The sequence below is a fragment of the Ursus arctos genome, unplaced genomic scaffold (genome assembly GCF_023065955.2).
Source record: "Ursus arctos isolate Adak ecotype North America unplaced genomic scaffold, UrsArc2.0 scaffold_9, whole genome shotgun sequence".
NCBI lineage: Eukaryota > Metazoa > Chordata > Mammalia > Carnivora > Ursidae > Ursus > Ursus arctos.
The window spans coordinates 18,906,692-18,918,729 of NW_026623111.1; the positions used below are offsets into that span (position 1 = coordinate 18,906,692).

Genomic DNA, 12,038 nt, shown 5'->3' on the forward strand with positions numbered 1-12,038 from the left:
GACAGTGTAAATGACACCAAAGACGCACTCTGAGACTTAGAAAGGGTTTACTTCCACAGCAAAGACCAAGGAAACGTACTGAGAAAACGGCACTTAAGCGAGTTGGCAAGGGTAAGGTGGGATCTCCCACGAGAGAGAAGGGAAGAACACTAGGAGCACAAGGTTCCGCTTAAACTAGGGCATGTAAGCAAAAATGCCCATAGGCACATCTAAGAAATGAAAAGGACTCATACTGCCAAAACTTACTAGACAGCCACTGACAGGGTAATAATTGTAGAGTCCTTCACATGTCTGAAGCCAAAATCCTTCCCTTTTGTACTGGGCAGGTGCAAAGATTGCTGACTAGCAAATGGATAATAAACACAGGTCGTTTGATGTTACTGAAATACATTTTTCAGTACATTTAGACGACACGCACACGGTTCAATAATTAGAACCAGCAAACATAAACAAGGCATATACGGTTGACAGGTGAATTTGAATAAATATCCTGAGTTTAATATTCTTCTACAAAGTCAAGTGTGTTGTGCTGGAAGGAGCAATGCATTTAGGAGGAGGTGGCAGAGTCAGGAAGCAAAGCTAAGTAGCTAAGTTATAGTGGAAAGGTTTTAATACTCCCAAGCTTCAATTTCCTTTTATAATTCCTGAATATTAATCTAGCTAAGACAAAGTTAACAAATAAAATTAGATAATAAATGTAGAAAGTCCTCATAAACCTATTACAGAACCAGCTACAAGCTTGTGATTATGTAAGAGGTCTTATGGTTTTCTGGAACTCTGGGGTGAAACTGTTATAGTTCTGGATATATATTTAGAGCAGTGGAGGAAACAAAAAAATACATTTCACATGTATCTTCTAGAACAGAATACAATTAGTGTGATAAAAATTTCTTGATGTGATCAATTCCTTAGAGTTATTTAAAAACCATTTTTCTTTACAAAATAATTTCACTTGGTGTGCATGTGTCTTTGGGTGTGTGACAAATTATATAATACTTGTAAGGAAGTGTGGATTTGTGATTCCACAAGTGTTTAACAATCACAGGATTATGCCAACCTGCATTACCAAACTCTAAAGCAGAAGTGTTAAAAATGACCTTTGAGAAGTATGACTTTCAAAGCTTTTTTTCCAAAGGCTAAAAGTAAACTGGGAAAAACTGCTTTAAGGTAATAAAAATTTTTCTGAGTACGACTTATTTACCATACTGATTTAACAATTATTGAAGTATCTATGAGAAAAAGGGCAGAGTTCTGAAACCATGGGAGGTAGATTTGGGGACAAAGAAAGGGAAAAACTCACATAACAAATGTCGGACTTTCAGGGTGCTTCTTCTAATGACTCTATTACTAGAGCTGGAGAAGTAATACTAGCTGAGACCAAACAAAACACAAACATATAATGCACAAGAACAAATAAATGAGATGATAAAAGTTATCTAGCTCCTTTGAAACCTTAGTAGTGGACTAATGCAACCCGTAAGCATGTTCTAGATGTTAAATGGCACATGATCTAATTAGGATCTGGTCAGAACACAAAGTGATCCTGAATTTGTCAAGGGACCTAAAGATGACCAATGGGAATATATATATAAGTGGTACAAGCTTTCTAGACTATAACATGGCAGTAAGTGTTCAAAGAGCCTTAAGAAGCGTTCAAACCTCATTGACCAAGCAATTATTTCAGGTAAATAACCCCTAAATATAGAATAAACCCTGTGGAAAAAAGTTTGACATCACTGCCAATTTTACGTGTTTATGTTAAGTGTGTTAAGATTAAACTTTCATCTAGATTTATCCCCTTTCCCCTCAGTGACATGCCTTGCAATGAAATCTACTTTGATTTATTTCAATAATTCCACTTCAAAGTAGCAGAACTGAGAGTACTTGAGTTGCTCTACTTGAATTCTATTTGGACACAATAATGCATTTAGGTCCAACTAGTTTGGACTTTTTAGTCCCCAGGGAACTCTGTGGGGGTCGCCAATTCAGTAAGGACATTAACTTCTTTATCTGTCTACGTCCCAGCAGTACCACACTAAGTTATTTTCAGATAGTGGATCATTAAGCCTCTCTTTAAAACTATAGGACCATCTCCACAAGCGCCATTTCTGTTTTATTGAGCAGTGTATGCTCTGAGCCATGTTAATTAGTAAACTGTAAGATAAGCTACAGAAAAATCAGCGATTTGTATGGAGAAAATTAATGAAAACTAAATAAAATCAAAGAACAGTTGCTGGATTTTAATAATACCAAATCTATAAAACAGCAATTATAAGACTTACTCAAAAGATGCACGCAAGTAATTTATTGATGAGTAAACTTTAACGCTTATACAAAAATTTAGCTGCAACTTAAACTCAACTATCTGAATGTCAACATAATCAAAACAAGTAAAATTATCTACCCCTGCAAAAGTACACACATTCTCAACCTTTCTTGATCATTAAAAATTTGTAACAGTTCACCAGTAGTGCTGTTAGGAGCCCACATAAAAGGAACTCAGTAACTATTTGTAAAAGGAATGCTAGTTAAGTCCCCAGTGCCCATAAAACTTTACCTTTAATATAGCCTACATTTTAAAACTTTAATACTAAAAGGCTGTTGTTAGTTTTACCACAATCATATTATAAACTCTATTTTGCACAAATTATACAATGAGTAAGATAACAAGGCACTACCTCACAAAAGGTGTCCAAATAGAAATACGGAATCACACTTATTTTGGCAGAATTTTAAAAACTCTTACTAAATATTCTCTTTGTTCCAAACATTTTAACTTTTTTTTTTTTAAGATTTTATTTATTTATTTATTCGACAGAGAGAGAGACAGCCAGCAAAAGAGGGAACACAAGCGGGGGAGTGGGAGAGGAAGAAGCAGACTCCCAGCAGAGGAGCCTGATGTGGGGCTCGATCCCAGAATGCCGGGATCACGCCCTGAGCCGAAGGCAGACGCTTAACCGCTGTGCCACCCAGGCGCCCCCCAAACATTTTAACTTCTTACACTCTACTCTATGCTACCTAAACTTTAACAAGAAACTGAATCAAATCCTATTTGGTTTTACAGAACTGGAAGCAGACCATAAATCCCTCAACACTCCTTCGTACTTTTAAATCAATTGTGAATATCAAGCAGTGACAGTTGAACACTGATGAATGAAAGCGCCATTCTACTAACTGGCAGAATAATGAATTCATGACAGAAGCAGCAAGCCTTGGCCTCTAGTCCTGTATTTTATAATATAAACAGGATATTATCAAAGCTGTGGCATTTTTTTTTTAAGACAGTAGGAAAACAGCAATCAACTTCCGGTTCTTCCTGTTCCACTATGTAGCTAGCCTCTTTCCCTCACATAACCTGTGTGCATCTTAATTCCTCCCCTTCCTCCTTCCCTACAGTCCCACCAATCCTTCAGACAGCTCTGTCTAACGCAGCAAGAGCCATGGGTCTGCCAGTCACCCGTTCCTCTTCAGTGCCAGTCGGCACCTGGCCAGAACACGTTTCTGCTCACTCCAGTCCTCAGCTGACACTCCTACCTTCTTCCAGGCAGCTTCCCTGTCTGGCACCAAAACCATGACTGGATGAGTGAACCCTCCTCTGTGAACTAGGCTTCTATAAAAATGATCATTTCTCCTTAAACATGCCAGGCTTCAAAGCTGGTTTTTTTTTTTTTCCTTTTCACATAATTAGATTGACACCCCAACTCCCTCCCCCTCCTGGGATCATGGGTGCGTGGGGAGGTGGGGGGGAGGTGGATGGGGGTGTGTGCACGTCTGTGTGTGTGACAGTGTTCTCAGCCTCTAAGATGAAGGTGACTCATGCCAAGAAAGAACATGATTTCCCAGCAAGAGGTCCTGTAGTTCTAGCTCAATGAAATACCATCAGTGGGTGAAGTAACACTGTGGCCCTTGGTCTGACTCTGAATTGAAAGCCCAGGATGGGATACCAAGGTGAGCCCATGCCCTGTGGACTCCAGTGGTCCCCTCATCATTTGTGGCCATCACCACACATACATCCAACTACTGCTGAGTCACTCTTTTCAGCGAGACAAAATTCTCAACGTCCTTAGGATTTACAAGAACACAAAAAGCAATACAGTTAAACAAATTCTACTTCATGGGCTTAAGCTGTAGTTCCTACAAAATGTATCATGTACTGGACTGGCACCGGACTGAACTTAGATTTCCAGTAAACTAACAATTAACAGAGCAAAGAACTCAGATGTGAAATACATTTCAATAAGTTCGGGTCCATACTTCTCAAAGTAACCTAAAAATGGAATGAAAAGAACTATATGAAAAGATACACAAATATGGCAAATCTTGCTTAACACCAATTTTACTCAGTGGTTAAAAAAAAAAAAAAATCTTAAAATTAAAACAAATGCAGATACACAAAGCGTACATCATTTTAAGAAAAATTATCTGTCTGCTCCTCTTAATTTTAGAGATGTTTAAGAAAACAGCTACTTTATTTACATACATCCACTGATACAGAATTAAGCCAAGAACTCCACAGAGAAGTACTTTTCAGTCAACAAATCAACTTCAAAATTATATACTAAAGCTATCACTTAAAACTTCAGGTTTTCCCCAAAGTTGAGAATGCACATAAAATAACAGGGAAGAATGTTTTAACATGTTCTACAGATAGCTAGCACTATGACAAAAATAATTGGAAAGTTCAATTTAATGAAGCTATGATCAGACTGTTTTTTTAAAAGTCATATTCACTACTCTAGCTGACCTATGAAAAACTCAGAAGCTGATTTTTCCCCCCTATCAATCTCTTGTTAATTTACATTCCTAGACTGGTGTTCTATATCCTTTCGCTAAGTTCCTTCAATTTGAAAAATGTATTTGGTTCATTTAACTTTTATACAGCCATGTAAAGAAACAATTAGCCCTGATACCTTTAAGTATCTTTGTAATGTGTAATTTTTCAATTATCATGATAAACATTAGCAAAAAGACTGAAATGAAAAGTTGTGAGAATCTGTTAGTCCTGAATATAGAAATAAGAAAGCAGTGAATTCCAAATCTGACTGACAAATCATACCTAAGTACTATTTCAAGTAAGAGCTTTTCCTACATAAATATACTCAAGGAATTTATAGCAGTTACCATGAGGGACTAGTTTATTCTAGATATATTAGTACCCTGTATACACAAAGCTTAATCTTTGATGATAATCTCCCAGAGTGATGACATAAATAATACCCACTGTAAAAAAAATGAAAACTTTAAAACCAGAGATTAACAATCTTTTACAATATTCATACTCAGCTACTATTTAACCTAATAAATGACTAACTCCACTATACTAATGTTTTTCAAACCTTTTCAAATGTAATTTTATTTTCGAAAAACCTACTAGAACCCCCATCTCTCAAAAAAATAAAAGCATAGCTGTTCTGCTCCAAACTGCAACTCAGATTCCCTCCCCATCCCAACAAAGAGCCCAGAAACAGGTTTAGAAAACTCTTGCCCCTTCCTATGCCAGGCAGACATCTATACTAAGAGAATCTACATTCCTGCCCCAAAGAAACCCACGTATTTATGCAAAGAGGCGTGATGAGTGCTGTTATCAGAAATCCCTGCAGTCAATATTTCATACCTATAGACATGACATTTGGTTAGGTCTTTAAGAAAATTCTAGGCAGAAGCCAAGGCACTGAAGGAAAAAGTGCTTCACTTTTGCCAAATGACTTAATGGAGAGAAAGACAACACTAGATCATCTCCTGCATTTCTTGACCCACCCTAACCAACCACCCATTTACTAAGGAGGGGCTCCCTGTGGGGATAGAAAACAGCACATGCTCTTACTCTAAGGTCAAAAGATAAGCAAAATACAAAATACACTTTTTTCGATTTACTTTTGAAATACAGATTATTTTGTAGTGCACAACTCAGATTACCACCACCCATAATTTAGTCCTTAATGAAGTTTCATATCTCACAGACAGTTCTGTGTTAATGAAACATTACAGAGAATATTTCCATGCTAACCTTTCTTCCAATTGCTCCATTCTGCTTTTTTGGAGGCGGAGGCTCAAAAATGCGTTGTTGCTGCTGAGGAGGAAGTGTAGAGTATAATGGAATGATTTTAATGTCACCAACTTCAGGACCCAAATCATCAACCTCACGCTTTATTCTCTTACAGGCTTCATCAATTTCCTACAAAATAAAAGGCTGAGCGTAAAAACAAAACAAACACACACTGAAACATTTCAGTATTTATCATAATCCTAGTTCTACGCAGCTTACTTTGAATGTTGTAAATCAAAACTAAGTGAACTTCATTGGGATTTCCAAAACTATCGAAGAAATTTTGATTTCTGTACTCAAATAAATAGACATCTATTGGCATTCCACACTTTTTCTTCCAGTCAAACGTCCTAATTCATTCTCAAAAAATTGTACTAGAATAAAACTTCTCACCCACGAATATTTAACTGCACTCATAACCTTTTAAATTTTCACAATCTAAAAGAAATTGATGTGCTAGATATTTTAAATAAGCCAATTATGCTTTAACATCATGTATCACTAATGTAATTATATGGAAGATTTGCTTCATTGTGCCTAATGAGGACCAACACCTTTACAGTATCAACATAGATATTTAAGAAGTAGGCTAACCCAAATAACTTACAGCACCTTCAAAAATTTCCCGACCACAGAAAATAATTCCAACACATCTGCATTCATCTCCAGGTTTTAAAGAGGACTCACGATACATACTCAAGAGTGTGGGAGACAGAGAAAGAGAGGTAGGTGGAGGCTCTATGGGAGTAGCAAAGGGACTTAAAAGGGGGGGGGGGCAACAAATTTAAGTTTTACTGAAGCATTAATTCAGTTAAGTTCAGAAGTATGTTAAATGATTTGGCAGCCTGTCCAAGGCACAACCCAATCAGAAGCTATGCTTATCAACAAATTATCTCTTACTCAAAAATCAGAATGATTAATGAAAAACTTATTTGAAAATCAGAACGATTAAAGAAAAAGGGGAAAAAATCTATCAGGTAAATGTAGTCTGTATTTTTATTATATTAAACTAAAATTATTTTCCTTGAAATGATTTTAAATCAAAGTATAATTTTGTTTCCATGTTAAAAAATACTGTCTTTGGATACTTAAAAAAATTTTTTCACCCTTTCAGTTAGTTCTCTTAAAAAACGAATAAGGGTCTTGAAAATTATCATGTAGAAATTACTATTAAGGATTCCATGTTCATAGTTCCCTTTGAGATCTGAAGCTTCTAAAAGAAAATGAAAGAATGCTATTGATGGAAAGGAAAAAAAATAACAAAACATATATTTTTAGGGGAAAAAAAGCTTTTAAATGCTGTATCTAGATTAGAATGCCCCCTGCTGGTATGCAAATACAAAATTAGATCTCTTCCAAATCAAAAAGGTTTCAATATAAACTTAGATTTTACTAAAATAAAAAAATAAACACAGAAAAACTGATGCCAATATTCAGAATATTTTTAATTTAGCTAACTTAACCATATATTTGACCAGAAAACAAAAAGTCCAAAGTCACCAAACATCCAGATTTCGTATCGCAGAAAACGAAGTGCCCCAAATGGTACATGTGCAGAATCTAGAATTTTAGCAAGACAGTTCCAACTTTATACTTGGGACTAGCCTTTCCAATCTGTCAAATATGTATACGGCTAAAACAAATTCACTACTGCATGGGATATAAGACATCTCTAAAGATGGGAGGGGAAAAAATCCCACACCACTTGTTTTTTACACAAGCAAGGTTCTAAACACGTAGTTTTAAAACTGCAACAATTTTTTCCCTAAGGTTTACCAAATTTCCAGAGTCAACACTGGAAGTTCAGAAGAGCACGAAGCTCACTGACGTTCAGCAGCATAAAGCAACCTTGCGCTTAGCGCTGCTTGGTTACGAGCAATAGTGACAACTGAGACGGAAGCTCAGGAGTTTTTACGACGTGCAGCTCCAAAAGTATTAATGTATGCGAGTAAATAAATTTGAACTACTAATTTGAGGAAGCTGAACTCACTGCATATGGAAAAGACATTTTACTCAGCAAAATTAAAAATAAAAGAATGTGCCGCTTAAAGAATGGTTTTAACATCTTCATGTGTAACCTCTAACAAACAACTGATACTTCAATTATAATCATTCTTATCTAATTCAGAAGTGTAGCTCCCCTAAGGACTTCTATTAGGCAAAACGTAATTTTTAATCACAAGTCCAGATTTCATGCATTAACATAAAATAACACAAAATATATTCTAGAATTCAAATCTTTCCCAACCTTTCACCAATTAAGACTGATCTCCTACTCCGAAATTAACTCAGATTACTACAGATGCATTATTGTTTATGTAGTCAAAATGGTAAAATGCTCTTAAAAATCATTTTAAAATTTCATGAAAAATTTATGAAAACAAGAATACTGAATTCTGAGAATCTACCATTTAACTGACCATGTATACACAGGTTCACAGACATGAAAAACAGTTAATTTTTAATATTTTATATATCTTTAAGTCAGCTCTACTAAACACAATCAGTGAAACAAAATACATTAATTAGGTACTCTGCTCCTTTCTCCCTAAAAATCTTCAAATTCAAGACTAGTCACCCAAAGGTGATTTAAAAATATAACAGGACACATGCAAACCTAGTTCACAATTACAGTTCATAACTTTACTCGAAAACAGACACTCCAGCACAAATTATAAAAACCATGGGGCTTGCTCCCTTCCTTTCCCCAACTATGGGATTGCTGCAAAAATACCAAGTATAAGAAGTTAAATCATAGAAAAGCCCTTCAGGTCCTCACCATGAGACCATCTGATATTTCTGATAAAATTCTAATATGCTTAGTTATCTGAATATAACGGCTCTTTTTAAACGTCGTTTAAGAAAATATATTATGCAGCACTCTACATGAAGCAAAAAAAACTAGAGACCAGGCACAAAAGGACAAAATGAATACCTCAACTGCCTAAGACTGCATGAGTGCATAAATACCGTTTATACGCCATCAAAAGAGCATTTGGTACTCTTGCTTACAAAATACATAAAAATTCTTCCATTCAACATGCATAAAAAGGAAGACTAGTATCAACATAGGTTTATCTGTAAAACTGAATTTGCAACACATTTTATCTCCCAAAAGAACAAGTGTGATTCTGTATTGGGGATGATTTTCCACCCAGGGGACATGTGGCAATGTCTGCAGATATTTTCAGTTGTTACAACGTGGGGGAGAGAATGTTATGCATCTAATGGGTAAAGACCAACAATGCCCCAATTCACGGGTTACCCCACAACACAAAAACTGATCAGCCTACCATGTAAATAGTGCTGAGGTTGAAAAACCCTGTTCAACAGCATAGGCACTATACCCAATGGGGGTATGAATCACAGATCACATAAATACTGAAGAAACATAAGGATACAAGAATTACTCAACATTTATAGCTCTTAAAAACAATAGTATTTGCTGGAATATTATATGTTATCAAGCATTCCTGTAGAAATCGAATACACACAAAATAATTCACATTCCAATGGAGGCAGGCAGTCACACAGAAGACCTCTGATTCTGTTATCTGGGAGAACTAGGACAATTCCCCACAACAGTGTTTACAGTTATGTCATTAATGTCCTACAGAATTATACTGGTTTAAACATTCCTCTGGGACAGTGATCTTTACACCTAGGGAAATATAAAAATGGCCTGTAGACCTCACTGAAGATGCAGATTCCTATATTTCACCTCAGATTTCACCTATTTCAGCGAGTCTGGAACAGGGACAAGAACTTGCTTTAACAAACTCTCCTCCCCTCAGCAGAAAGTCCACTGGTCACACTTGAGAAAAAAATGTTCCTGGGGCAGGGGTCAGAGCTTTTACTGTCAAGGGCCAAAACAATTTAGGCTTTGCATCCATGTATCATCTCGGTTGCACATTCTTTCTTCTTACTTACAACTGTTTAAAAATGTAAAAACAATTCTTAACACATGAGCCATACAAAAACTGAAACAGGAGGGTTGGCACATGTCGCTATTTAAATTTAAATTAATTAAAATGTTGTAAAATTAAAACTTAATCCCTCCTCCCACCAGCCACATTTCAAAATACTCAAAAGCTGTAACATTCCTGGTGACTACCATATTGAACAGAACAGACACAGAGCTCGTCCAGCACTGAAGAGAGGTCTAACAGGACAGCACTGCTCTAGAACTCACCCCTCAACCCCGGAAAGCTTCAGCATTACTTAGAAGCTTGTTAGGAATACAGAATCTCCGGTTCCACCAGACCTGCTGAATCAGAATCTGCAAATTTTCTAAGTGATCTGCATGTATGTTAGTTTGAGAAGCACATTCTACAAAATTCATAAAACCTACTGAAACAAAGGACAAGCCAGTAAAAGGCTCTCTGAAACGGTTTTAACCAGACATTTTCCTGAACTTTAGCTTGAGAATTTCACAGCACACCTATAAACCTACTGTGGGAAACAAGTTTAAAAAAGCAGCACCAGCGAATAAAATGTCTATCTTAAAATGAGGTAAATTCTAACTAAGAAACTTCAGTGATTCTTTCGAATCCTCAGTGAACACACGAAAACAGAACGAAAACACAAACATTTGTTTTGATGTTGAATGGGCACCCAAGTCACTCAAGTTCACTCACAAGCTAACTGACTAGGACAATCTGATTTCACAGCAGCTGTGTGGTTCAAATTCTTGCTTCAGCAAAACTGCAAATTACCATACCATTACTTACCACCCAGGTCTCTCCAAAGCTGAGACTGCAATTGCTAAATCTTGAAATTCTAAAAGCACTTAACATTCTTAGGGTAATTAGCAAACACCAACAGTATAAGAGGGTATTCATAGAGTAGAGACAAAGGGGTTGTATATTTTACACATAAATACAATCAAGTTGAATAAAAACCTTAAACTTGGGATAAGAAATACATGGTTAATATATGCCAAGGTCTTAGGTTTAAAAAGCTGCTGTGTAATTTAATATGCTAAAGGTTAATAATGAAGCAAATAATGACTATACCTCTTGACCAGTTAAGAAAAGTAGAAGATCTCCCTCCTCCTCTTCGCACATATGAATTTGAATTACTGTTCGAATGGCTGCTTCAAGATAATCTCTCTCTGGTTCAGGAGTATAAAAGATCTCAACAGGATGTGTACGCCCAGGAATAGTTAAGAGAGGACAGTTATCAAAGTAAATCTGGAATTTCCCTGCATCTAGAGTAGCACTCATAACTATAACCTGGAAAAAAAAAACAACAGTAAATTATTTGAAGCTGTCTCTTCAAGGATTCCTACATGGTCTTAAGGAAAAAAGACACGTAATGTTTGCTGTCTATATGTATCAACTATTAAAAAACCTACAAAAATATTTATACAAATAAACTGATTTAAAAAATCAAATGCAGGGGCACCTGGGCAGCACAGTCGGTTAAGCATGACTCTTGATTTCAGCTCAGGTCATCATCTAAGGATTCTGAGATCATGCCCACCCCTCAACTCAGCAAGGAGTCTGCTTGAGGATCTCTCTCTCCCTCTGCCCCTCCCCTTGCTCATATTCCCGCTTTCTCTAAAATAATAAATAAATCTTAAAAAAAAATTGAATATAGAAATACTGAGCTACAGTAAAAGGGTTACTGACATTTTAAAAAATTAGAAATAAACCCAATATCCAATAAACAAACTACAATATATCTTCATGAAAATACCTTAAAACCCAAAGTTCATACAATGTTTGTAACAGATTTACATAAACTTTACATAATGTGTCATGGGGCTGATAAGAAACAACACTAATAAACAGCATAATTACTATTATGTTTATTAAGACAGAACATGACAACCTTGCACAAAGGAAAAAACAGGAAATGCGAAAAAGAAAAAAGACAAAAAAAATCAGTGGCACAGATAAATTTTCTCCCTTCTTCCAAATCACTTTTAATAAGCATGACTTCTTTAGAAAAATTCCTGAACAGGGATTTTCTACACTGCGGTAAAAAG

At 36.0% G+C, this 12,038-nt stretch overlaps 1 protein-coding gene across 2 annotated transcripts in view; it reads right to left on the minus strand.

The window, feature by feature from the left end:
• The window catches only part of DHX15 (DEAH-box helicase 15), a 58,710-nt gene that overhangs the window by 16,256 nt on the left and 30,416 nt on the right, over positions 1-12,038 (minus strand). For both annotated transcript variants that reach the window (XM_026514528.4, XM_057309523.1), the window contains 2 exons: positions 11,062-11,280; positions 6,008-6,175 (listed from right to left, as the gene is read on the minus strand). In XM_026514528.4, the coding sequence (XP_026370313.1) occupies positions 6,008-6,175; positions 11,062-11,280 (387 nt within the window). The remainder of the gene's footprint in view (positions 1-6,007; positions 6,176-11,061; positions 11,281-12,038) is intronic.